The 26,431-nt window shown below is 60.9% G+C and overlaps 2 protein-coding genes across 6 annotated transcripts in view; one reads left to right on the forward strand and one right to left on the reverse strand.

Moving 5' to 3' along the window:
• The window catches only part of SREBF1 (sterol regulatory element binding transcription factor 1), a 28,315-nt gene extending 19,248 nt beyond the window's left edge, over positions 1–9,067 (forward strand). For 3 of the 5 annotated variants that reach the window (XM_033196579.1, XM_033196543.1, XM_033196560.1), the window contains 18 exons: positions 1–395; positions 759–946; positions 1,031–1,165; positions 1,247–1,468; positions 2,108–2,222; positions 2,572–2,792; positions 3,029–3,230; positions 3,349–3,527; positions 3,768–4,029; positions 4,113–4,279; positions 4,471–4,639; positions 5,167–5,275; positions 5,557–5,666; positions 5,752–5,884; positions 6,085–6,250; positions 6,740–6,940; positions 7,032–7,143; positions 7,585–9,067. The exon at positions 1–395 is cut by the window's left edge and continues 37 nt beyond it. In XM_033196579.1, the coding sequence (XP_033052470.1) occupies positions 1–395; positions 759–946; positions 1,031–1,165; positions 1,247–1,468; positions 2,108–2,222; positions 2,572–2,792; positions 3,029–3,230; positions 3,349–3,527; positions 3,768–4,029; positions 4,113–4,279; positions 4,471–4,639; positions 5,167–5,275; positions 5,557–5,666; positions 5,752–5,884; positions 6,085–6,250; positions 6,740–6,940; positions 7,032–7,143; positions 7,585–7,814 (3,316 nt within the window). In that variant the 3' untranslated portion in view covers positions 7,815–9,067. The remainder of the gene's footprint in view (positions 396–758; positions 947–1,030; positions 1,166–1,246; positions 1,469–2,107; positions 2,223–2,571; positions 2,793–3,028; positions 3,231–3,348; positions 3,528–3,767; positions 4,030–4,112; positions 4,280–4,470; positions 4,640–5,166; positions 5,276–5,556; positions 5,667–5,751; positions 5,885–6,084; positions 6,251–6,739; positions 6,941–7,031; positions 7,144–7,584) is intronic. The other 2 variants (XM_033196553.1, XM_033196571.1) reach the window with 1 other exon arrangement.
• Positions 8,968–26,431, reverse strand: part of RAI1 (retinoic acid induced 1) — a 130,078-nt gene continuing 112,614 nt past the window's right edge. The window contains 4 exon segments of the mRNA XM_033196529.1: positions 8,968–10,439; positions 10,963–11,012; positions 16,709–16,802; positions 21,694–26,430. Coding sequence (XP_033052420.1) covers positions 10,425–10,439; positions 10,963–11,012; positions 16,709–16,802; positions 21,694–26,430 — 4,896 coding nt within the window. The 3' untranslated portion in view covers positions 8,968–10,424.

Genomic DNA, 26,431 nt, shown 5'->3' on the forward strand with positions numbered 1-26,431 from the left:
CCCTGGCCTGTTTGACCCGCCCTATGCTGGGAGTGGGGCAGGGGGCACAGACCCTGCCAGCCCCGATACCAGCTCCCCAGGCAGCTTGTCTCCACCTCCTGCCACACTGAGCTCCTCTCTTGAAGACTTCCTGAGCGGGCCGAAGGCAGCACCCTCACCCCTGTCCCCTCCCCAGCCTGCACCCACTCCATTGAAGATGTACCCGTCCGTGCCCACTTTCTCCCCTGGGCCTGGTATCAAGGAAGAGTCAGTGCCATTGAGCATCCTGCAGACCCCCGCCCCGCAGCCCCTGCCAGGGGCCCTCCTGCCACAGAGCTTCCCGGCCCCAGCCCCACCACAGTTCAGCTCCACCCCTGTGTTAGGCTACCCCAGCCCTCCGGGAGGCTTCTCTACAGGTAAGGGGGATGTGTGGTGGGAGGGGACACCTGGGGTGGGACTCCCAGGAGCACAGGAAGAAGCTTCTGCTGTGATGTGAGTAGAGGTCTGTGCAGGCTTTAGAAATTGGGGCTCCACTCTGCGCTTGAGACACCCTGTTACTAGCAGTCCTGGTGTGCTTATTGCCAGGGTAGGCGCAACCTCAGACTGGAGGCCTGGCTTGAAGCCAGTGCATTTGCATCAGGGCCCAGGCAGGGACTGTCCATAGGAAGCCACATGGGGCAATGACTCATCCAAGGCCAGTTGGTGATAGAGACCTGAAGAGCAGGTTGAAAGTGGGAGAGGGCAGTCTGTGCCTGCAGCCCCAGGCTTTATTTCTGCAGGGAGCCCTCCTGGGAGCACCCAGCAGCCGCTGCCTGGCCTGCCACTGGCTTCCCCGCCAGGGGTCCCGCCCGTCTCCTTGCACACGCAGGTCCAGAGTGTGGCCCCCCAGCGGCTACTGACAGTCACAGCTGCTCCCACGGCAGCCCCTGCAACGACCACTGTGACCTCGCAGATCCAGCAGGTCCCGGTGAGGGGTCTGGCCAGGGGTTGGGGAGGGCACAGCCCCTGGCCCAGCCACACAGCTTACGGCCAAGCCCTCTCCCACCCTCAGGTCCTGCTGCAGCCCCACTTCATCAAGGCAGACTCGCTGCTTCTGACAGCCATGAAGACAGACGGAGCCACTATGAAAGCGGCGGGTCTCAGCCCCCTGGTCTCCAGCACCACTGTGCAGACAGGGCCTTTGCCGGTGGGTGATGTGGGCAGGGCATAAGGGAGTGGGGTCTGCACACACACATGCCCAACTGGTAACATGTGCCTGGTCCTGCAGACCCTGGTGAGTGGCGGAACCATCTTGGCAACAGTCCCGCTGGTTGTAGATGCGGACAAGCTACCTATCAACCGGCTGGCGGCGGGCAGCAAGGCCCCGGGCTCAGCCCAGAGCCGTGGAGAGAAGCGCACAGCCCACAACGCCATTGAAAAGCGCTACCGCTCCTCCATCAACGACAAAATCATTGAGCTCAAGGATCTGGTGGTGGGCACTGAGGCAAAGGTGTGGAGAGGCCTGCAGGGGCACAGACCGGGGTGTCCCTAGGAAGGAACAGATCAGGGGTAACTGGAAGGAAGAGAGGGAGTGAGACTGAGCCTGGACAAGCAGGGAATTGGGCTTCAGTATCCCCAGGCCTGGCCAGCCTCATTTATTTAGTTAAACGGGTTTGCAGACCTCTTCAATAAAGGTGGGGCTGTGCTAGGCATGGGGGATGCAGCAATGAACAAGACAGACAAAAATTGTCTCTCAAAGAGGAGCCGATGTTCTGGTGGGGGAGATGGACAGTAGGCAGGATGAACAAGTGCTCGAGTCCACCACATTTGACTCATTGCAGAGAAAGCAGGAAGAGGGATGATGAGGGTCCCCTGGTGGTAGCCAGGGAAGGCCCCCCTGAGACGGCGGCAGGCACAGCAGCAGCTGGCCAGACCCTGCTGTTTGCATCTTACATCCTAACGCTATGCTCGGCCTGGGAGGTGGGTGCTACTAGGCGAGGAACATTTCAGGTAGAAGGAACAAGTGCAAAGGTCCTGAGGCAGTAGTGTTGCAAAGCAGCTCCACAGCCTCTTGGTAGGGCCCCCCAACCCCACAACCCCCGACCTCACGGGCCACCTGTGCTCTCCCCCTCCTTTCCACACTATGCAGCTGAATAAATCTGCTGTCTTGCGCAAGGCCATCGACTACATTCGCTTTCTGCAACACAGCAACCAGAAACTCAAGCAGGAGAACCTAAGTCTGCGCACTGCTGTCCACAAAAGCAGTAAGTCCTGGCTTTATTGAACTCCAGTTGGGCCTCACCTCTAGCCCTGCTCCACCCCCCACCCCGGCCATGCCCCCTGTCCCTAGCCCCACCCTGCCCTTGGTTCTGGCCTACCCTCTGCCCCGTCTACCTCACCCTTGGCTTTAGCCCTGCCTTCAGCTCTAGTCCCTTGGTTACCTCTGGTTCTGAAAGAGCCCTGGCGCCTCCCTTTGGCCCTAACCCAGCCCCATCGAAGCTTCCTGGGCCAGCTTTAGGAGCTACAGCAATCCCTAGACCCCCAAGGGCCTAAGCTCTGATTGGGGTCACATATCCAACCTTTACTCCTGGCTCTGTTCCTTTTGGTCCACAGAATCTCTGAAGGATCTGGTGTCGGCCTGTGGCAGTGAAGGGAACACAGACGTGCTCATGGAGGGCGTGAAGACTGAGGTGGAGGACACACTGACCCCACCCCCCTCGGATGCCGGCTCGCCCTTCCAGAGCAGCCCCTTGTCCCTTGGCAGCAGGGGCAGTGGCAGCGGTGGCAGTGGCAGTGACTCGGAGCCTGACAGCCCAGTCTTCGAGGACAGCAAGGTTGGGCCCTGCCACGGTGCCCCCTTCCCCACTCCCAGCCATATCCTCTGAACCTCAGGACAGGGTCAGGAAGACCCTAACAGATCCTACCTCCCATTTCATAGACAGAATAACTGAGGCCTGGAGCCATGTGGGGTCCCACAGTAAGGTGGGCAGAATCCTGACCCCCCTTCCCAGCCTCATGGTCTCTGGGGTCCTTCTGGTTCTGCCCTCACCACCCTGCCCACCCCCACCAGGCAAAGCCAGAGCAGCGGCCGTCTCCACACAGCCGGGGCATGCTGGACCGCTCCCGCCTGGCCCTGTGCACGCTCGTCTTCCTCTGCCTGTCCTGCAACCCCTTGGCCTCCTTGCTGGGGGCCCGGGGGCTTCCCGGCCCCTCAGATATCACCAGCATCTACCACAGCCCTGGGCGCAATGTGCTGGGCACCGAGAGTAGAGGTGGGACTGGCCAGCCCTGGCATCTTTGGGAGGGCGCTCTGGGGGAGCCCCCAGGCTTGTGAACTTGGGGCTCTGGATTTCCTGGGAGCTGTGTCCCCAGCTTTCCCTCTGTCCATAGATGGACCTGGCTGGGCCCATTGGCTGCTGCCCCCACTGGTCTGGCTGCTCAATGGGCTGCTGGTGCTGGTCTCCTTGGTGCTTCTCTTTGTCTACGGTGAGCCAGTCACGCGGCCGCACTCAGGCCCCGCCGTGCACTTCTGGAGGCATCGCAAGCAGGCTGACCTGGACCTGGCCCGGGTAAGGGGTTGCCCCTGGCAGAGTGGGCAGGGCAGGGACCCCAGGCTGGGAAGGTGCTGGGTGTCAACCCTTGTTCCTCACTCCCTGTGCACACCATGAATCTGTCCTGTCCTCCCTGTGCCTGGCCATGCATCCGCAGACCCCCACCACCCCTCCAGAGCCTGCTGTGGATGGCTCTTCTGAGCTATGGGGCAGCTGCTCTGACCTCACTTTTCTCACCTGGAAAACCCTCATCCACAGGGGGACTTTGCCCAGGCTGCCCAGCAGCTGTGGCTGGCCCTGCGGGCACTGGGCCGGCCCCTGCCCACCTCCCACCTGGACCTGGCTTGTAGCCTCCTCTGGAACCTCATCCGTCACCTGCTGCAGCGTCTCTGGGTGGGCCGCTGGCTGGCAGGCCGGGCGGGGGGCCTGCAGCGGGACTGTTCTCTGCGGGTGGATGCTCGCGCCAGCGCCCGAGACGCAGCCCTGGTCTACCATAAGCTGCACCAGCTGCACACCATGGGTAGGACCGAGCATGGGGCGGGCTCCGAGGTGCTCCCTGCTGCCTGCGCTCCACCCACAGCCTCATGCCTGCTTGCCTTCCAGGGAAGTACATAGGCGGGCACCTCACTGCCACCAACCTGGCGCTGAGTGCCCTCAACCTGGCAGAGTGTGCAGGGGATGCCGTGTCTGTGGCAACGCTGGCCGAGATCTATGTGGCAGCTGCATTGAGAGTGAAGACCAGTCTCCCACGGACCTTGCATTTTCTGACAGTGAGTGGGTGGCGGGGGGGTGGGGTGGGGCTGGGGGCTTATCCCTGCAGCTCTCTCCAGAGGCTCCCTGGGTAAGAGTTACACGGGATGTTGCAGTGGTTACCAAGGGGGATCCAGGCCAAGCCCCAGCTCGGCCTGGGGTCTGGCCCCAACCTGTGTCCACTGTGACAGCCCATTTCCCTCCTCTACAGCGCTTCTTCCTGAGCAGTGCCCGCCAGGCCTGCCTGGCACAGAGTGGCTCAGTGCCTCCTGCCATGCAGTGGCTCTGCCACCCCGTGGGCCACCGTTTCTTCGTGGATGGGGACTGGGTCGTGCTCAGTACCCCACGGGAGACCCTGTACAGCTTGGCCGGTAACCCAGGTGCTCTCTTACCCTTTCCCTGTCCCCTCTCCTGTCCCATGTCCTCATTCCTGTTCTGTCCCTTGTTGCCTGAATCTCTGGCTGTCTCTGGCCACCCCAGTCCTTCTCCCTGCCATGGGTTGTTGATGTGGGGGCTGTAGGAAGGGAAGGGCCTGGGTGCGTCTTGGTTCCCAGTGGGGCTTTCAGAAACACATGCAGGGATTGAAGGGCAGGTGGCTGATTGGAGAAGTGACCCCAGGCAGCACCGCTGTGGCGTAAGGAAGCGGAGCCAACAGTGGTGCCTTCTCAAGTCGGTTTTCCTTTGGGAGCAGCATAGGGCAGGCCTCAGTGTTGTCCTGGCCAACGCTGGTGCTGGGTAGTTATGTCCACCTGTTTTCCCCTGTCCTTGGCACGGGCTGCACCCAGGGGCGTGCTGGCACTTCCTAGCGACCCTGAGTGTGGCCCCAGCCCACCCAGGAAAAAGCTCTTAGCTTGGAGAGGAAGGTAGGGCCCTGCTCCCCACCACACTCACCTCCTCTTCTCCACAGTGGACCCCCTGGCCCAGGTGACTCAGCTATTCCGGGAACATCTCTTGGAGCGAGCACTGAACTGTGTGACCCAGCCCAACCCCAGCCCTGGGTCAGCTGATGGGGACAAGTAAGTGTCGTTGTGCCCTCCTCCAGGCAAGGCTCCTCCAGCAGGATTCTGGGAATAGCTCTGTCCTCAACCCTGTGGAGTGGGCCAGAGCTGGGCTACCATGCGTGCCATGCGCCCTTCGTTCCTCTCTAGGTTTCCTCTCTCCACCAGCCTATGGGAGGAGACAGTGGCAGTTTGCAGAGCCAGGGGTCAGGCTGTACTCTAGTGGGCAGGTGGGGAGGGCCAGCACTCTCCTAGGACCCCTGCCATCTGTCCCGACAGCCAGCCCTCTCCTGCCACAGGGAATTCTCAGATGCCCTCGGGTACCTGCAGCTGCTGAACAGCTGTTCTGATGCCGCGGGGGCTCCTGCCTGCAGCTTCTCCATCAGTTCCAGCATGGCCACCACCACTGGTGAGCCCCCGGCCTCTGCCCTGGCTCCCTTCTCAGTCCCCGTGCAGCGTGGCTGAGGGTTCAGGGGACCCTCCCTCTTTTGCAGGCGTAGACCCGGTGGCCAAGTGGTGGGCCTCTCTGACAGCTGTGGTGATCCACTGGCTGCGGCGGGACGAGGAAGCGGCTGAGCGGCTGTGCCCACTGGTGGAGCACCTGCCCCGGGTGCTGCAGGAGTCTGAGTGAGTGCACGGCAGGTTCCTCCTGCCTGGCCCTGGGCCCAGCCTCCCTCATCCCCTGGGCACTGTGCCTCCACTCAGCCTTTGTGCAGGAGGGGTCACCACATTTTATCCCCAGGGAACTTGAGCCGGGGCAGTGGGGGGCACTCAGCCAGGGCTTGTGGACTGGTCTGATTGGCACTCTTCTGCCCTGGTCCCAACAGGAGACCCCTGCCCAGGGCAGCTCTGCACTCCTTCAAGGCTGCCCGGGCCCTGCTGGGCTGTGCCAAGGCAGAGTCTGGTCCAGCCAGCCTGACCATCTGTGAGAAGGCCAGTGGGTACCTGCAGGACAGCCTGGCTACCACACCAGCCAGCAGCTCCATTGACAAGGTGAGGGGTGGGGCCAGGGGCCTGGCAGGGCTGGGGGACTCAGCCTTCCATTCCCTGGTCCTTCTCCCCAGGCCCCAGGGACTACAGAAGACCATGGGGTTAGCCCAAGCAGCACAGGATGAGGGGTCCAGCAGATAGGGGGTCCAGCAGAACTTGCTTTTTGGCTAAGGCTTCTGTCCAGAGGAGAGGGGTTGCCCTTATCTGGCCTCAGTTTCCCCATCCCTGGGAGAATGGGGGTGGATGGTGTGGTAGTATCCCTTTGGAGGCCCTGCATCAGGAGGGCTGGACAGCTGCTCCCGGGCCGGTGGCGGGCGTGGGGGCCGAGAGAGGCGGGCGGCCCCGCGGTGCATTGCTGTTGCATTGCACGTGTGTGAGGCGGGTGCAGTGCCTCGGCAGTGCAGCCCGGAGCCGGCCCCTGGCACCACGGGCCCCCATCCTGCCCCTCCCAGAGCTGGAGCCCTGGTGACCCTGCCTGCCCGCCACCCCCAGGCCGTGCAGCTGTTCCTGTGTGACCTGCTCCTTGTGGTACGCACCAGCCTGTGGCGGCAGCAGCAGCCCCCGGCCCCAGCCCCGGCAGCCCAGGGTGCCAGCAGCGGGCCTCAGGCTTCTGCCCTTGAGCTGCGTGGCTTCCAACGGGACCTGAGCAGCTTGAGGCGGCTGGCACAGAGCTTCCGGCCCGCCATGCGGAGGGTGAGTGCCCAATGGCCCCCTGTCCTCAAGATGGGGAGTCAGGCAGTGGTGAAGAGGGACAGCCCTGAGCCTCCACTCTCCTGGCCCCCAGGTGTTCCTACATGAGGCCACGGCCCGGCTGATGGCGGGGGCCAGCCCCACACGGACACACCAACTCCTCGACCGCAGTCTCAGGCGGCGGGCAGGCCCCGGTGGCAAAGGAGGTGAGGGGGCAGCTGCTGAAGGGAGGCTGCGTGTGTGTCAGACAGGACAGACAGGCCTGGCACAGTGGCTCACGCCTAGCACTTTGGGAGGCCCAGTCAGGAGGACAGCTTGAGCCCAGGAGTTGGAGGCCGCAGTGAGCCTGGGTGACAGGGAGAGTCCCTATCACAAGGAAAAAAACAAGAAAACAAAAAAAGCATCTTCTTGGTTACCTGATGACAATTCCTTTCACAAGAAATTGGGGCGACTGTCATTTGTGGGATATATGACTACACGTGCGTGACTCAGTCTGTGGACTTTATGTGTGGGCTGAGACTAGGGTGGGGAGAGGGGGACCTCATTACTAGGTACGGGCGGCTGGTGCCTTTGCTTGTGTGTGGGCGGGGCTCCCGCGGGGGCGTGCCAGCCTGAGCCCCATCCCTGACACATCCTTGTGTGCGCAGGCACGGTGGCGGAGCTGGAGCCGCGGCCCACGAGGCGGGAGCACGCGGAGGCCTTGCTGCTAGCCTCCTGCTACCTGCCCCCTGGCTTCCTGTCGGCGCCCGGGCAGCGCGTGGGCATGCTGGCTGAGGCGGCGCGCACGCTCGAGAAGCTTGGCGATCGCCGACTGCTGCACGACTGTCAGCAGATGCTCATGCGCCTGGGCGGTGGGACCACTGTCACTTCCAGCTAGAACCCGTGTCCCCGGCCTCAGCACCCCTGTCTCTAGCCACTTCTGTCCCGTGCAGCTTCTGTCCTGTGTCGAAGCCCTGAAGGCCGAAGGCAGTGCGAGAGACCCTGGCCTCCACGGTTCACCCGCGGCTGCGCTGTCCCTTCCGGGTGGAAGGCCAGAGGGGCGCGAACCCGACCCTAAGACCGGCGGCCATGATGGTGCTGACCTCTGGTGGCCGATCGGGGCACTGCAGGAGCCGAGCCGTTAGGGGCCGGGTGGGGGGGGGCCCTCCTTGCTCTGCAGGCACCTTAGTGGCTTTTTTCCTCCTGTTTAGAGGGAAGAGATGGGTACATTTCCCTGCGCTGACGGAAGCCAACTTGGCTTTCCCGGACTGCAAGCGGGGCTCTGCCCCAGAGGCCTCTCTCTCCCTCGTGGGAAGACGTGTACATAGTGTAGGTCAGCGTGCTCAGCCTCCTGACCTGAGGCTCCTGTGCTACTTTGCCTTTTGCAAACTTTATTTTCATAGATTGAGAAGTTTTGTACAGAGAATTAAAAATGAAATTATTTATAATCTGGGTTTTGTGTCTTCAGCTGATTGATGTGCTGACGAGTGAGAGTGCTTGGGCCCTCCCCCAGCACCTAGGAAAAGGCTTCCCTCCCCCTCCGGCCACAAGGGACACAACTTAGCTCTTTTCCATGTTAGTAGGGGGAGTGGGGAGGGCTGGCTGTATGGCCTCCAGCTGACCTGTCCCCCTGTTCCCAGGGCACATGTTTTGGGCTGTCAACCCTTAAGGCCTCGATGGGCTCAGTTGTCCCGTCTCACCTCCCAGCTGTGTCCCCATCAGGTCCCTGGGTGGTATGGGAGGATGGACTGTTCTCCAGGACCTGTCTGTTGTATGACAGGAGCTACAGCTTGGGTCTCCCTGCAAGTCTGGCACGTCTCACCTCCCCCCATCCTGTCCCCTGGTCCTCTCACAGCAAAGAAGCCTCCTCCCTCCCGATCCGCCGCCACACTGGAGAGGGGGCACAGGGGCGGAGAGGTTTCCTGTTCTGTGAAGGGCAGGCTCCCTGACTCCATTCATGCCCCCCTGAGCCCTTCCCTTCATTCCCATTCCCCAACCTAAAGACTGGCCCGGCTCCCAGCTGAATCTGGTCGGAATCCACGGGCTGCAGATTTTCCAAAACAATCGTTGTATCTTTATTGACTTTTTTTTTTTTTTCTGAATGCAATGACTGTTTTTTACTCTTAAGGAAAATAAACATCTTTTAGAAACAGCTCGATACACACAATCTTCAGTGTGAAGCAATATACTAATAAGAACACTAGTCGTCTTAACATTTACAGTCTTCATATATATTATATATATGTATATGTATACATATATATACACTATATAACGAGGCCAGATATAATACACACGTTTACCATTTTACAGTCATATGTACAGGAAGTTGCTAAGGTGGCCCTGGGCTGGGGGCTGCATCAGGCCTATCGAAGCGTGGACAGAGCTGAGGACACGGACGGACAGGCGGACGGACTGGCAGGGACTGGCCCGGGCCGGTGGTGGCTGCGTGGGCAAGGGGCGTCGCGGTAGCCCCCTACCCGGCAAAGGCCCGGTTGGGGCTCTGTTGCGGGCGCACGACGCACGGCGGCGACACACGGGAGAAGCGAGCATGTTCCCAACATATATACATTCTATGTAACATATATATAGAGGGGTACACAGGTTTTGTACACGAATCTAGCGCTGTCCCTGCTCCCGTGCAGAGCGGGCGCGGCGGTCCCTGGTGGTGCACAACGGTCGCGCGTCCGCCGGAGGTGCGTTCTGGCCGCTTCTTGGGTTTTGCGCTCCCAGGCTGGGCTCCAGGGGTGGGGTGGACTGGAAAGGGGACGAACAGAGGCCAAAGGGTGTCCCAGTCCCGCCCACACTCGGGGAGCCCGCAACCCCTAACTGATCACAGCCCATGTCTACCCCGGCTTAGCCCGAACCGCACGACAGATCTGGCAAAGGCTGGGCGGGAAGGCCCCTGGAAGCGTTTCGCACGGTTTGTTCCAAAGGCTCAGGTCCCTCCAGCGCCTGCCCAGCCCGCTCTTAGAAAGGCTTCCTTTCTCCCCCGCCTAGTCCACGGAGCCAGGAGCCGCCCTCTGCCTCTTCCAGGACTGTTTCGACCCCCACCCCCAAGCCCAGGGTTCCCAGCTGCACGCCACGACCGACTGGGGTGGCAACAGCACCCACGTGGAATGTGTGCCACGTCGTCTTGAGATTCCAGAGGGGAAAAGCGTCCCCAGGCCAAAGCCGTCTCACACCCTCGCCGGAGGCTGAGCGCCCCGGGGAGTCTGGCCGCTCCGCGGGCTCCCCCTCCACAAGCCTAGCCCCTGGGGTGGGCAAGAACGCCCTGTGCCGTCCGGTTCCGGGAGCAGGTGGCTCCGGAACGGGTTTTCCTCCCAACCCGGGGCCGCAAGTCTGAGCCCTAGGCGGCCGGATCCACGATCCGGGACCCGGATCAAGGATCGGCTCTGGACCCGCACTGGGAGCAGCTCAAAGGCCCGGGGGCTGCGCAGGCGGCTCCTCTCCTTCGGCGGCGGGCGGGCAGACGGGCTCCGGCGGCTCCTCCGGCCGTTGGGGTGGATTACAACGGCAGCCTCTGCAAAAGACGCCAGCCCGCCCGTTACCGACGACCGCGGACCTCAAAGGCCACAGGCCCCGCCCCCGGCGTGGGCCCGCTCCCCAGGCTCCCGACCCAGGCGACGCTAGAGCGCGGCTGGGGTCTCCGCCCGAGGCCGTCGGCCCCACCCTTTCTGGCCCCACCCCGTCCACCTTCACTTTTACCTCCGTGCCACCGCCCCGCGCCCCCGCCTGCCCCACTCTGTCACCTATCTTGGGGAGCTGCGGGGAGGCCGTCCCAGGGTCGCCCTTCAGCCCCTGGCTGCCCATGCCCCGACGCCGGCGGGTTTTCGGCGGCGGCAGCGGCAGCGCGCAAGTGGAGGGGGACCTGAGCTGGACTGCAGCGGGGGCTCCTGGGGGTGGGCGGGGAGAGCTCCCTCCCTCTCGGGCTGGGCCCTGCGGGGCTGCGCAGCCAAGGGGCAGCGGACTGTGAAGGAGGTGCGAGGGGGGGGCTCGTCTCCCGCTTGACACCCCTCCCCCTACAAAACACTGTGGTCCCCTACCTTATGTTTGGGACATTTCAAAGAAAAGTTCTCTTCGATGAATATGCAACCTGTGACCAAAGAGAAGTTTCGGTGGTTAGGACAGGATGGAGGCACAGCTGTGGGGTTTTGTCGGCAGCCAGGAGGGGAGCCGAACTGCCCGCGAGGCTCTAGACTGCAGGGGCTCTTTTCAAAGTTTATCAGATCCTGCACAAAACCCTCCACACTCCACTCCACGGCGCGGGTGAGGCTCCTGGTCTGGCGGTCTTGACTCACCTCACCTCCTCCACCGAGAGCTTTTCCCGCTGAGTTCCACGAGCCGCCCCTCCTCACTTGAGGCAGTCCCTCACTCCCTCCCTCCCGCCTTACTCTGCCAGCCGCACTTGTCACTGCCTCCTAAGAGGCTGACCTGTGTGATCTTGTCTTGCTCCTTGTTTTTCTTTTTGAGATGGAGTTTCACTCTTTCACCCAGGCTGGAGTGCAATAGCGCGATCTCGGCTCACTGCAACCTCCGCCTCCCGGGTTCAAGCGATTCTCCTGCCTCAGCCTCCCGAGTAGCTGGGATTACAAGCATGCGCCACCACACCCAGCTAAGTTTTGTTTTTTCAGTAGAGACGGAGTTTCACCATGTTGGCCAGGCTGGTCTCAAATTCCTGACCTCAGGTGATCCACCCGGCTTGGCCTCCCAAAGTGCTGGGATTACAGGCGTGAGCCACCGCGCCCAGCCTTGCTCCTTGTTTCTTCCCCACTCTCAGGCAAGCTCCCAGAGGGCACCAGCTCTGTCTTCTTCCCTGGATGTATGCCCAGCCCCTGAAAGAGCTCACTGACTTCCAGTGAGCACGTCATGAACCCCTGTGGACGGACTGGTAGTGGTGTTGCAAGCCTGGATTTGAGCATCTGCTACTTATCTGAGCCTGTCTCCACATCTGTAAAATGGGCATTATGCCACCTACTGTATGCCTATCATGGAGATTGAAGGATGGGAGTGTACAGAAACCACCCTGGCGGGAGCAGTGGCTCATACCTATAATCCCAGCACTTTGGGAGGATGAGGTGAGTGAATCGCTTGAGCCCAGGAGTTCAAGACTAGCCTGGGCAACATGGCAAAACCTCATCTCTATCAAAAATACAAAAATTAGCCAGCATGGTGGTGCATGCCTGTAGTCCCAGCTACTGGAGAGGCTGGGGTGGGAGGATCACTTGAGCCTGGGAGGCAGAGGTTGCAGTGAGCTATGATTGTACTACTGCACTCCAGCCTGGGCAATACAGCCAGACCCTGTCTCCGATGAAATAAAATAAAACAAATAAAATAAAATTTAAAAATAAACCACCCTGCACATGTGTGGCATGCAGTGGGTGCAGGAGGCGGGGCAGAGAAGACAACTGAGCATGGCCAGTGCTTATGCCCACCTAGGTCCGGGATGTGTTGCTATCTCAGCGAGTCCCCACTCCCCTGCCTGCTGCCACCTAGGGAGAAGCTGGCTTTTCCCCCAGGGACCCCCCAGTCCCTAGTCCCCTTCTGGGCTCCCCTCCCCCCAAGCCTCACCAGCCACTGTTCTGAACCCCAGACCCAAAAGTAGCTGGAGGCTGGTGCTGTCTTCAACACAGTCTTCCTGTTCACACTGGAGCTGGCTGTGTGCAATGGCATCGTGACAGGGTGGTGGCCAGAAGGCAGGGCGGGGACAGCTCTGCAGCCCTGAGGGCAGGGCTGGGTGGTAGCAGGCCTCTCTTGGCGGTCTCCCCTTGTCTCCAGAAGTTGGGAGTGCCTCCGACCTGGAAACTGCCATTCAGGGCCAGCAGCTGGAGATGTGCCACGGCTGTTCCCCTTCCCTTGGCTCAGGCAAGCCAGATGGGTTCTGGGGCTGAACCAGATTTTCCAAAGACTCTGGGCTAAAACCCCAAGCCTGCCCCCGCACACCTGGGTACTGTAGGCGCTCCCACCAAGGGAAGTTGAGGGTAGGAGGTTGCCACTTCCAAATTGGCTCCCTCAGCACTGCCCCAGCACCACCCCACATGGGGCATGGAGCGGGAGTCACTGGGCAAGGCCAATCCTCAATGATCTGGCTCCTGACCTGGTGCCTGCACCTGGGGAACCTGGGTGGTCACTGACAGGTTGGCCCCAGGGCCTGAGTGGGGAAAGGTTCAGACAGGACACTGTGGTGTAGCAGCCTCTGCCTGCTCTTCAGAGTCACTGCTTGTCTCCAAAGTGGGTTCCTTAACAAGGATTGGAAGGGGCAAGATGAGTAGGCCAGGACAGCATGGTGCAGGACAGAGGCTGGCAGCCAATGGGCAGCCCTGGTGCCCTGCAGTCCCAGTGCCTGATGTGGAGGCCTGGGGCTCCTCCCTGGCCAGACATCAGGTCAGCCTGACCAGCCCACTCCCTCAGTGCCCTCTCACTCCCACCCCAACCCCCGCCGCCTGGCTGGCAGAGTCACCCTGGGGGCCCTCCCTGTACCCCAAAGCCCGTCCTCCCCACCTTCACTCTCGAGCTTGTTCCCCCTCGCCTTCTCTGGCAGCTGTTCCTCAGTTTCCCAGGGGTCCACCCTCCTCCTCAGCCAGCTGTTCCATGGTGAAGACAACCCTGCTATCTTGTCCCTTCCAGAGTTCTGATGAGCCCTCACCTGCTGATGATGGGCGACACTCGGTCCTGAGCCCAGATGCCCACACTTTGTATGTCCACAGCTGCCTCTGCTGTGGTGTGGCCAAAGGCAACTGCCGTGTGTGTAGATGGCCTGGCAGAGCAGCCCCGTCCCCTCCTCGCACCCGGGTCCTTTGTGGTGTGGCTCTGCAGCTCACCCCACGGAGAGGTGGCCTGCACCTCTCTGTGCTGGACTTGGGATCTGCTTTGGCTAACAGAACGTGGTGAAGTCCAGGACCTAGGCTGTGAGAGGCCCTGTGACCTCCACTCTCTCAGAGCCCTGCTGCCGCCATGAGGACGTACCCAGGCCAGCCTGCTGGAGGATGAGAGACTGCATGAAGCAAAGGCAAGCTGGTCCAGCTGAGGCCACCCTAGATCATCCTGCTCCCAGCAGAGTCTGCAGCCAACTCACGCCCTTTTGAGTAATAATGAAGGGCTGGCGCTGGAGAAATGAAGCTGGGTCTGGAAGGGCCAGTAGCTCTGCAGCAGCAGCTAATAACTCCATTTGCACGTCCGCACCCTACTTCTCCCCTTCATGGGGAAGCTGGGCAATCAGGCTTGCCACCTCCCTCTCCCTCATCATCAAGTCCCGTGGATTCTGTGCCATGGCAGTCCCATTCTGAGGTGTATGTCTCCATTTACAGCATTCCCAGTCCCTTTCCTGCCTCAATCTTCATGGCGCTACAGGGATCCCTGTTATATGAGGAATGCTTCTAGGATTTTATCTGAAACAAAAGTTCTCTTGCTCAAAGCCTAGTATATAAGTCCCACCACTGAACAGTTTCTGCCCAGCTCCCCCGATTTTTTGAGGCCTGGCTTAAATGTCACCTCCTCCCAGAAGTCTTCGTAGATTTCTTCCTGGTTCAGACAGGATGAACCTCTCCCACAGTGCATACTCTCTACTTCCTGTCTGGTCTTCCTAAATGTGGCCAAGAACCACGATTTTGCTGTCTGTCCCACTCAAGGGTGAGCCCCTTGGGGGGCTGGGCAGTGCTGGGGTAGGGGAAAGAACATAGACATGGAGCAAGAAAGCCAGGGCATTAAGTCCTGGGACTGTCCACGCCATGCTGTGTGCTGTGGGTGAGGAAGCCAATCTGTGAAGATGGCTGGAAACAACATGGGCCTGTCGCAGGACTGGGAGTGGAGCTGGCGCTAAGTTACTCACTGTGGAAGGAAGAATGCGACTCGTGGCAGCTATTAAGAGGAGTGCGGCCACATGCCTGGGCAAGTGTCAGGGTCCATGTTAAACTCTGGCTCACACTGCTCAAAGTGGGAAGGTGGAGCCAGTGAGAATCCTCCACGACCCCGCTCCAGCAAGCCCCCTCCCCACTGGGTGTGGGCAGCTCAGCCCCCGCCAAGGAACTGTCAGCACCCGGGAGTCCTCTGTGTCCTCCCTGGGGCAGCTCCGCTGGGCTGACACTGGCCGGGGACCCAGCAGGCAGGCGGGGTACAGGCTGTGGTCCCCTGTCCAGGCAAAGCCAGCAGGGCATCAGGTGAGGAGGGGAGGCAGTAGGTGGGGCTGCTGGGAGAGTGATGGGAGCCTGGGAGACCTGGGCTCTGTCCACTGGGAGGTGGGTTATGACTTCACCTCTTTCCAGGCCAGAGTTGGGAGGGACTGAGGGTACAGGGGAGAGGTCACAGAGGTTGGACCCAAAATAGGACTGAGGCAGCACTGTGTGGGTAGTGTTCACTATTTCACTCTCCTCCCAGCAGCTCTGCACAGAAGAGGCTATTATCATCTCCATCATACAGGTGGGGAAACTGCGTGCAGAGATACTGACCAACTTGCTCAAGACCACACATTAAAAACACTGCTAGGGGCCGGGCGCAGTGGCTCACACCTGTAATCCCAGCACTTTCGGAGGATGACGCGGGCAGATCATGAGGTCAAGAGATCGAGACCATCCTGTCCAACATGGTGAAACCCCGTCTCTACTAAAAATACAAAAATTAGCTGAGCATGGTGGCACACGCCTGTAGTCCCAGCTACTTGGGAGGCTGAGCCAGGAGAATCGCTTGAACCCAGGAAACAGAGGTTGCAGTGAGCCAAGATCGCACCACTGCACTCCAGCCTGGAGACAGAGTGAGACTCCGTCTCAAAAATAAATAAATAAATAAATAAATAAATAAAAACACACTACTAGGCGCCAGCATGGCTGCGCACATCTGTGGTCTCAGCTGCTCGGGAGGCTGAGGTGGGAGGATGATTGAGCCCAGGAGGTTAAGGCTGCAGTGAGCCATGACTGCACCCCTGCACTCTAGCTTGGGTGACAGAGCAAGACCCTGTCTCAAACAAAAACGAAAACCCCCACCACCACTAGGGTTTGAATCCAGGCCAAAGTTGGCCCCAAATCTCCCAAAACATTGTTGTCACCAATGACTAATATTGTACCATAAGCAACTGCTTTCTCTGGATGAAATAAGGAATGTCTCTGAGCCTCAGTTTCCCCACCTGGTCGATAAAGGTAAGGGCTCTTGGGTAGCTCCAGTCCATGCAGTGTCACTCTGTGTGCCCAGTGATAGTGGGGGCTTAATAAATGCTTGTGGAACAAATGAATGCGTGAGTGAGAGGAGGGACTTGGGGGGAAGATGAAGGCAGCCTGGGCCTACCTCCAGACCCCGTTACCCTGCTTCAAAGCTTCCACAATTGCTCCTTGTGGCCAACAGGAGATCATGGGTCTCAGTCTCTGTTTTGAACCTCATCACCCCCAACTCATTTGGTTTTTGCTGTCGTAGTAGTGCCTTTCCCCTTGTCTCTGCTCAGTGAACTCCTACTCATCCTTCAAAGGCCCAACCCCCAATGCCCCTTTCTCTCTGAGGCCTGAGATCCTCCCCACCCCTTGGCAATGACCGTTCCACAGACAGCATTCCACATTGTAATTTACACCTCTATCTTCGCTCACTGCTCTGGGCACTCCTCAAGCAGGTGACTGGGGAATGCGTCATTTCCATGCCCCTGGCATTGCCCAGCAGAGGTCTAGGTGGACAGAAAGATAAAGAATTGCTGGGGCAAGAGAGGAGGGAAACTGAAGAGTGAGATGGGGCCTGGGTTTGGGGAGCTGTGCCCAGGGTCCCCCTGGACTGTTTGGATGGGCTCCAATGCCCTCCTGTTCCCGGGCGGGCTCGTACCTGCATCGCTGGCACACGGGTAGTGGTACGTGTGGATGCATCCTTTGTGGCAGCACCCAATGGTGGCCCCGGCTTCTTGGCAGCTGGAACACGTCTGATGAAGAGAAAGGAAAGGCAAGTGAGTCTCCAGTTGGAGCCTAGCCCTCAAGCTTTACAGGCTGGTAGGCCGAGTGCAGTGGCTCATGCCTATAATCCCAGCACTCTGGGAGGCCAAGGTGGGAGGATCGCCTGAGTCTAGGAGTTTGAGACCAGCCTGGGCAACATGGTGAAACTGTCTCTGCAAAAAACAGTGAGGGGTGGTGGTGTGCGCCTGTAGTACCAGCAACTCAGGAGGATTAGGTGGGAGGATTGCTGGAGCCTGGGAGGTCGAGGCTGCAGTGAGCTGAGATTACGCCACTGCCTGTACTCCAGCCTGGGCAACAGAGTGAGACCCTGTCTCAAAAAAAAAAAAAAAAAAGCCTTACAGGCTGGCCGGCCAGCTGTGGCCCTCGCCTCCCGTCTCCAAATGGTGCCTGAAAATCTCCCAGAAGGAGATTCAGCACTGGGGTGCACATGCCCACAAGCATGGGTCATTTAGCACCCCCTGGACTGGTACATTGGGTAGGGGACCCCTTGGGCCAGTGATGCCAGTTACCACCATGGCTGTAGCTACCAGTCAGCATCTGCTGCATGCCTTCTGCGTGCTGGGTGTGGTGTGTGTCCTTGTCCACTGGCTCATTCTTTTTTTTTGGGGGGGGTGGACAGTTTTGCTCTGTCGCCCAGGCTGGAATGCAAGGGCATGGTCTCGGCTCACTGCAACCTCCACCTCCTGTGTTTAAGTGATTCTCCTGCCTCAGCCTCCCGAGTAGCTGGGATTACAGGCATGTGCCGCCACGCCCAGCTAATTTTTGTATTTTTAGTAGAGATGGAGTTTCACCGTGTTGGCCAGGCTGGTCTCAAACTCCTGACCTCAGGTGATCTGCCTGCCTAGGCCTCCCAAAGTGCTGGGATTACAGGTGTGGCTACCGCGCCCAGCCCACTGGCTCTAACAGCCCTCTGTGGGCCCCTTTCATTAATCTCACTTTACAGATGACGGTGAAACTGAGGCTTCCCATTCCAGGCAACAGTGAAGGCATCAGCATGGTTTTCTACCCTTTCTGGCAGCAGGCGCACTGAAGCTAGGCTGGGACTGTTTTACCTAGCATGAGACCTGCACCCTCCAGGGGACCGGCTCTCAGACCTGTGAGAGGAGGCGGTGACGTGGTAATCCCTTGAGATGCTGACTTCATGTAAATCTGATGCCGTCCTCCTCTAAGTCTCAAAACTGTCCTCTGCTGAGCTTGAGGCCTGCCCCACACCTGGACCAGCTGCTTGGAGTGGACGTGGCCAGGACAGGACAGTCACACCAAGAAGGCCCTTGGAAGAGTGAAGCAAACCTGAGGCCGGGGAGGGAGAAGTCACCAGGTGCCAGAGCCACAGCGCCACCGTGCTGGGGGCAGGGGGTGAGGTAGAGAAGCCAGCAGAAGGGCGGCGGCCTGTGCCCAGGCGCAAAGCCAGTGAAACAAATGACAATAGCTTCCTATGTGCCAGGCATGGCCGGACGCCTCATGCCCACAGCAACCTTGTGATGGGATTACTGTTATTTTACCCAGGTTACCAATGACAGCAGAGGCTGAGTAACCTGCCGGAGGGCTCCAGGCTGGTCTCTGACCCCCACAGCTGGCTCCAGGCTGGAGCAGGGGCCCACAGGACCCCACATGCTCAGGGTGGGCGCTGCATCCCCCCCACAGCAGCTGAGAAATGTCAGAACACTCCCCTCCCCGCTGCCCACACTGGGAGTGGGGTCTGGGGTTTGTTCGAGAATTTCAGGTTTTCAGTTCAGGGTTGAGGCCTTCTTCCTGCCTGGTCTGGGATGGCCTCCTGGGGATCTAGGGTCCAGTGTCCCCAATTGCTGACCCAAAAGGGATGATGAAACACAAGCCGGCCGCTGTCTGTGAGTGGCCCTCAAGTCTGGATGTTTAAGGTTTATGGGGGTCCTCTGGCTGAAGGCTTCTCTCCACTTACTGCATGGAGGCCCCAACCACCCTCAGGCAGGCATTTGAATAGCATTTTAGATGTGAAGAAACTGAGATGCAGAGAGTGAGGCCTCAGGCCCTTCTGACCCCAGCTACCCAAGAGGAGCGCAGGGGCTGCAGCATGTAAACCCTGCCACAGGTGGGGCCTCTGCAGACACCACCCAGCCCCCAAATGATGCCCGGAGCCTGCTACGGGTTCCTCTCACCCCAAGCATTCCATGACCAGGCCCCATCTGGATAGGAGGTAGGGGTCTATGGTGGTTTTGGGGGAGGGGCAGGCAGGGCTCAGAGACAGCAGGCGGGGGCAGCTCCCAGAAAGGGCCATCGAGGGAAAAGGCTATCGATGAGGCCTCCACGAGGGCTGGCTGAGAGGTTCTGCCCTCCAGAGCACAAAAGTGAAGTCAAGGTACCAAGGGGTGGTGTGGCAGTGCTGGGGCCGGGGACGCAGCTGCACCCCAAACCCCTTCCACATACCAGACAGGTCCCACGTGATCCACAGAACCCCACAATCCTGCTAACATGGTTTGACATTGTGAGGTTCTCAGAGGATGCGTGACTCGCCTGGAGCTATGGAACCAGCCCTCAGCAGAGCTGAGATTTGAATCGGGGTCCAAGGAGCGTGGTGTCCCCAAGCCACTGAGGCAGGAAGGGGTGCTGAGCCAAAAGTGACCCTGGGAAGCCCCCGACCCTGCCCATTCTTCCAGGATGTCCCATCTCTCTGGCAGGGTGTTCCTGGTTCCAACCTTCCCGGGGCAGCCCCAGTCATGCAGGCTGTCAGGCCATTTCTGGAGCATGGCGCAATGGACAGGCATGGGCTGGGCTGGCGAGTTCCAGCCCCCGTGTGGCACGGGGGAGCTAGCGCCTCTCCAGCACACACCGTCTCCTGAGTCCAGCAGGACCTTGTGTGTGCATGGGCGGTAAGACACCCAAGCGCCGGGGGCAGGATGGGGCGCTCGGTGCTCAGGGCTGACCCCTCCTCCCTTCGGCCAGCCAGTGCTGGCTGCAGGGAATGTGGAGACGACCCAATCCTAGCCTTGTGGGACGTGAGTGTCAGGGAGCATGAAGGCAGTTCGTGGTGAGGCTGCTTGACCGAGGACGCCGTGGGGACAAGGCTTTCAGGAATGGGGCTGTGAAGCAGGGGAGGTGGCAGCCAGCTGGGGCTGGTGATCTGAGGGTCATTTTTAGATGACGGGAGAGACCTGAACCTGTTTCAAGGCGCTGGGAAGGAACCAGTAATGAATGAATGAATGAGAGAGGGAGGGAGGGAGGGAGGGAGGGGGAGGGAGAGAGAGAGAGAGAGAAAGAGAGAGAGGCAAAACATCACTGTAACTGGGAAAGGGAGAGGGAAGAGGCCCAAGGCCACCATCTGCTGGGCAAGCAAGGCCTGTGGCACCAGGAAGCTGCAGGTGTCCTGTCCGGGCGAGCCTTCCTCTGAGGTGGAGGGTGGAGTGAGGTGGGCAGGGCGTCTGGGTGTGGAGAAGGTCTCTGGCCATCCCCATGGGCAGTGGGAAGCAGGTGCTCAAGACACACTAGGAGGCGTGGGCGGCAAACACAGTGGGCCCCACCAGGACCTTGGTTTGGCCAGGCAACATTACGGCAACTATTAGGAGCAGGGGTTGCTCAGAGGGGCTGCAGGGGTGTACTGCGAGGAGCAGCTGGGCAGCACAGCGATGGGGGAGGAGGCTGGGCAGGCGGAGGGGTGAAGCCACTTGCTGTGGCCACTCGGCCAGGTCACTGAATCACTCAGATGCAGGCAGTGTTTGTCCCCAGCGTCTGGCTCCCCTGTGACCTCAGCTGCACATAGCGGGCTGAAGGAAGGAGTGGAGGGGACGGGACTCAGGGCAAGGGCCACTCAGAGAAGGCTGCAGGCGGCCCCACTGAGAGCCATCACACAGCGCCGGGAGCGTCACTCCATGGAAGTCTGGATGAGGCAGTGGAGTCCGGGCTGAATGTGGGGCAGGAGCATGGCCCCGGGGGAGAGGAGGATCCCACCGCCCCCACTGGCCCCTCCCTCAGAAGGGCACAGAGGTACCATATGGTACTGGGGAAGTGGTGACACCACTAAGAACATCAGCCCGCTGTCACCAGAGCCACCAGGCCCCTCTGCACCTACTGTCACAAGGCTGCTGTGCTTGGTGGGCTCGGAGGTGCCTTCCTTTAACCCTCCCGACCCTCCTCCATGGGCACCCTCACACCCATGTTAGGGGCGAGGGGGACGGAGGCACAGAGAGGGCAGGTCACAGCCCCAAAGGTGCATGGCGGCACGGCCCCAGAGTTCCCTCTCTCACATTGGCGTTCAGTGACTACGGCTTCCAAAGCTGCTCTCAGAGCCATGGCAAGAGGGTCCGGGTCTGCCCCGCTCTGCCTGTTGTGACTGTGTGACCCCGTGGACTGTCCTGCAGAGGGAGGAACCCTGTGACTGGGTCCATGTACCAAGCCTGTGTCGCTGGGGAGGGTCTTCCCCTGAGCCCCTAGCTCCATCCCAGAGGCAACGGAGACAGGAACAGAGGGTGGGCAACTTGCTTTTGCACCGCCCAGGGCTGTCCTGACGTTCAATCTTGGGAGTCCTCGTGTTCTCTGGGCCTCGGCATCTCCGGTGGCAGCATGGGGAGGGGCCCAGTGGACTCTGGGTGGGGCTGGAGCCTGAAGATGCCAGGTGAGTGGGAGAGTGGCGGTGGCTGGGCATAGGGGCCCCAGTGGGAAGTCTCCTGGGACAGGGTAGGCGAGTGTGACCTGCCTTAGCCAGCCAGGTGCCTCCACTTCCCCCACACACCCCGGAGAGGCTCAGGACTCTGCAGATCATCCCAAGACTGCAGACACATTTGGCCCACACTGTAGCACTAGAGAGACAAGGGGCTCCCCCAACTGCCTGTCTGCCTGCCTGTCCTTTGGAACCCCACACTCCCCACCCTGGCTGGGCTGGCCTCTTACCATGTCCACGGCCACCTTCATGGCCTCCTGCAGCCCAAAGAGCTTCCCAGCCACCAGGTAGACGCCGCCGGTCCACACAGCACAGGCCTCGTGCACCCAGTGTTCCTGGGCCTCCCCGCCGGGCTCTGCTGGGGCCTCCTTGCTGCACTCGTGTTTGCGGCCCTTGTCAGCTGGGGCTGCCTCCTCGCCCCCATCCTCCCGGCCATCACAGCAGTAGCAACTCTGCAGCCTCCGGGACAGGCCCCGGGCACTGGTGCGCAGTGGGCCCTGCTTGGCCGGGTCGGCTGGGCCGTCAGGCCTGGGGAGCTTCCCGGCAGCGGTGGTAGCTGCGCACTCGGGACCTTTGAGTGTTCTCTCATGTGGCAGCGAGGCCTCCTCACAGGTGCCTTCTGGCCGCACCTTCTCCTTGAGTTTTGGCTTCTTTTTGGGGAGGCAGTGTTCAGGGTAGTAGGGCCCACAGAGGTCCCCAAGGTCCTTGAAGTTGGCCGGGTTTTGGCAGAGGCAGCAAACAAGGCAAGAGGTACTCAGGGCCTTGGAAACCACAGGCCCCAAGTGCATCGTGGAGGAGAGGGGCAAGGAGGGCCGTGGCTGCAGGATGGAGCCTCCAGGGAGCGTGGCCAGGGAGGCCCCGGCTGCATCCAAGGAGAAGGAGGATGAGGATGAGGAAGAGGAGGCAGAAAAGGAAGGCTTCCTGTGGGGCTTGGGGGCATCTCCAGGGGAGTTGACAACAGTGCATATAGTGGTGAAGGCGTCTCGCTTCTCCACCCGCACGAAGGGTGAGAAGGCGGGGGTCCGGCTGTCTGACCTCAGCCGCTTGCAAGAGGAAATGTACTTGAGGCGGATTTCAGGCTCTGCGGGATCCAGGGGCAGCACCTGCTGCTGCCGTCGTCGCTTGGCACGCCCCTTACAGGGTGAAGAGGTGGTGTTCTTGGCCCGGCCCCGAGTGAGGCGCTTCCGCTTGGAATAGCTGCTGTAGTTGGTGTGGCCTGGCTGTTTCTGTGCCCTTGTCTGGGGCTGGCAGGGCCGGCCCTCGGGGGGCTGGGAGGCCAGGCCCAGCTCCTCCATCTTTGGCTTCTTGCCGCCTCCACCAGAGTTGTCCTCGCTGGCCCCTTGTGTGCCACTGGCCCTGTCTCGGGGAGTCAGGAGCAGAGTTGGGCCAAGATAGGGCCGCTTCTCCAGTGGGCCTTTGGAGAGTCCAAGGGCCCCTGCCCGGCCTTTTCGGCTCCTCTTCTTAGGCGCCAGGGCAGTCCCCCCGGGCTGCAGGGCCTCTGGGGATGTGAAGGCCTCAGTTTTGAAACAGTCAGTCGAAGACAGTTTCTTACTGTTCATGAGTTTGCCTTTTAAGGATCTGTTGGTTGGATTTCTGCATAACAGATCGGCCCCAGAAGCAGCTGGGAGCTTCTGCCCGGTGCCCACATTTACCAGGCCTTCTTCCACCCCCACTGGGCTGCCCCCAGCACCCTTGAGCCCACGGTCTTTCTCGGGAAGGGATGGGCTCAGAGGATTACCAGGAGAGGCCCCTGGCGCTTTACATACGAACTTCTTGAGGCTGGGCGAGGTGATCTTCTGCACAATGGCTTCCAGCTTCAGGCCCCGGCCCTTCCGGGGCGGCAGCACCTTGGTCTTCATGGCCCCCTGGAAGGCCGCCCGAGAGGCGAGCTTGAGGCAGGCGTCGGGGGTCTCCGGGGGTGGGGGTTTTGTGGCGGGCTCACCATTGCCCTTGGTGGGCTTGGCTTTCTTGGGAGAAGACATCCTCTTGAAGAGGGTGGGGGAACTCTCAGGCCTCTCCTCCTTCCCATCTCCCCCATTGCCACTGGCATTGCTGCTGCTGCTACTGCGGCTCCGCAAGACCAGGTTCCGCTTCTTGGTGGGGACCGGTGCCATGAAGGCTGACTTCCTTTTGAGTGCATGGAGGGGCCGGTCAGAGAGCTTGCTGCCTGCACCAGGTTTGGGGACCCTTGCCCGCTGGCTCACCCTGCCCTCCTTCTGGGGGCTGCCAGAGACCTTGAATGTGGTGGGCAAGTGGCTGTTGTCAAGGAGCTTCTTGGTGGCACGGCAGTTGGGGAGCCGGCCCCCAGAGGGCCTCCGCCGCTTGGAGTGGAAGATCTCCTGGGTTTTGGTGCGCGACCGAAGGATCATGGAGCGCTGGTCCTTGCCAGGCGTGCTGGGCGAGTCCGTCTCCTTGGTCTTGGAGCCCATTGGGCTGCTGTCGGAGGCCACAGGCAGGGCGGCTGGGTTGCTGGGACTGGAGGCGGCCTTGGGTGAGGGCTTCCCCACTCGCTTGCCCGACTTAAAGGCGGCTCGCTGCTTGCCCCCCAGTTTGTCTGGGGGTGCAGGGGTGGTGGTCAGGCCTGGAGGCCCAGGTGTGCGGGGCTCACTCAGGGCCGTGAGAGAACGGGTACACATCCTGGGAAGCCCTTCTGAGGCCCCCCGGCCTGGGGCTCCGGCCCCTTCCATCTGTCCCTGTGGGGGCCCCGTGCAGGATTCAGGGAGCAAGAGGTCTTTGGGCAGCGCTGGTGCCCTGCATGGGGAGTCCTCGGCCTCGGGGAGCCCCCGGTGCACCCGACGGCTCCGTAAGCTTTTGCCCCGTGGCACAGGCTCTTTCTTCGCAATGGGTGCCTCGGGCACAGCAGGCTTGTTGGGCTTCTGGGCCAGAGAGGCGTCCGAGGTGGTGGAATCCCCCGGATCTCGCTCCCCATTGGGCCCCTCTTCACCTGGCTTCATGTGGGACAGAGAGGACTCAAACCAGCTCTGGACCTTTGACTCGGTGCCCACGGTCGGGCCCAGCAGGATGACGGACTCCCCTGAGAGGTGGCACGGAGAGCCCCAGCCAGCCTTGGAGTCTAGCACCTCCTCCACCTCCTCCTTGGTGCAGATGAGTGGGGCCTTGGGTGACAGCGGGTCCTGCATGCCGGGCCTCTGCTCGGGGCTGCCCAGGAGCTCACACAGGGAGGAGTACTCCTCCTCAGCTTCCAGGTCCTCCTTCCTGCTGGTGGGCGGCAGCAGTGGGAGGTCCCCGAAGTCGGCGGTAGAACAGCAGTGCCGGCTGTCCTCCAGCCACCGGTCAGCCTTGGCTACCTCGGGGCACTGCAGCAGCCCACCTGCCTCCTCCTTCACCCCACCCGCCTCCTCCTGCTTGAAGTCCCCGGGCAACGAGGCCACCTTCTCCCCAGGGGGGTCCTCCTCCTGGAAGCCCAGGCAGGCCGAAGCCTCATGAGTCTCCCCTTTGCTGACGCCATCTGAGGCCTTCCCACCTTGCTCCAGGCCCTTGGTGAGCTCGCCAGGGTGCAATCCCCACCTGGGACAAGCATCCCCCAGGTTTTCCTCTGGCCAGGCAAAGGGGTTGGCACTGTCCGCTGAGCTGGCAGCGGTCGTGTCCGCGAAACAGTCAAAAGCTGCTGTGGTAGGGTCTGGAGCAGGAGCCCCAAGGGTGGGCTTGGTGCCAAAGGAGAGAGGACCAGTTGTCTTTTTGGGGTCAGGGGTAGCGAAGGCCACAGAAGGGTCTTCAAACAGCCCTGGGCTGAAGTCCTTGGCATTGCCGCCCTTGTCCAGCTGCAAGGAGTCAGGCAGGGCCTCTGGCTCCCCAGGCCGGGGCCACGCACTCTTGGCCACAGGGTCCAGGCAGGCGCTGTGGTTCTCCAGCGAGAAGGGTGGCTTGCTGCTGTCCTTGGCTAGGCCGGGTGCTTCAGCCCAAGCTTTGTCGGCCTTCTCACCAATGGCTTCCTGCAGCCCCAGGATCTCGGAGGCCAGGTCCTCCTGTGCCAGGGCGCTGAGCAGCAGCCGCGGACAGTCCCGCTCACCCGCCACGAACTTCGAGAAGCTGTCGAGTGGGAGACTGCTGTGCAGGCTCTGGAAAGAGTCGTCAGATTTGGTGGACATGTCATCAGGAGAGGTCACGGAACAGGTGGACACGGATTCGGGCTTGGCCTTCGAGTTGCTGTTGACCCTGGCAGGGCTGCCACGGGCCTGGTTGCAGTAGAGAAAGCTGCGCTCCAGTGGGTCCTCGGAGCCGCTCAGGTAGTCGGCCTCCTGTGGCTCTGCATGCGTGGACTGTGGCGTGCTGCTCAGCGGCTCTGACAGAGGTGTGCCTGCGGGCTCGGCCGAGTAGCCACTGCCTTCAGGGCTGCAGTGCTGGCTTTTGTGCTGCTCTGGCGTCCTGGACACGAGATTCTTGACACCTTTCTTTTGCGGCACGGCAGCCTTGGAGAGTAGCAGCTGCTGGACGGTGTTGGAGATGTTCTCCACCTGCGAGGTCAGCGCCGTGAGGCTCTGCAGGCTGAGATCCGACAGCAGGTTCTCGGGGAGCTTGTCCTTCTGAAGGGGCTTGCAGTTGCCAGCCTGGGTGTCTGCGGAGCTGGTGGCATCCGTTGGGGAGGGATTGAGCAGGGGCATGAAGTGGCTGTGGTCAGTGATCCCCGCAGGGAAGGCCCCAGTGCTGAGCGGCTGCTGGCTGTAGGGAAAGTTCTCCAGGTTTGGCATCAGTGGCGACGGCGTGGAGCTGTAGGAAGGCGAGCGGCCCACGGAGCGGGCGGGTGAGTGGCTAGAGCTAGGGCTGAAGGTCTGGTAGTACTGCTCTGGGGTCCGGACAGCTGCGTCCGGCTGGCAGTAGCCCTGGCCTTGCTGCCCGTAGTGCTGATACTTGGCAAGGTTTTGGTAATGGAGGGTTTCCTGGGCATGGTGCCGGCTCTGAAGGGCTTGCTGCTGCTGCTGCTGCTGCTGCTGCTGCTGCTGCTGCTGG

Source organism: Trachypithecus francoisi, unplaced genomic scaffold (assembly GCF_009764315.1).
Source record: "Trachypithecus francoisi isolate TF-2019V2 unplaced genomic scaffold, Tfra_2.0 Contig01665, whole genome shotgun sequence".
Classification (NCBI taxonomy): Eukaryota; Metazoa; Chordata; class Mammalia; order Primates; family Cercopithecidae; genus Trachypithecus; species Trachypithecus francoisi.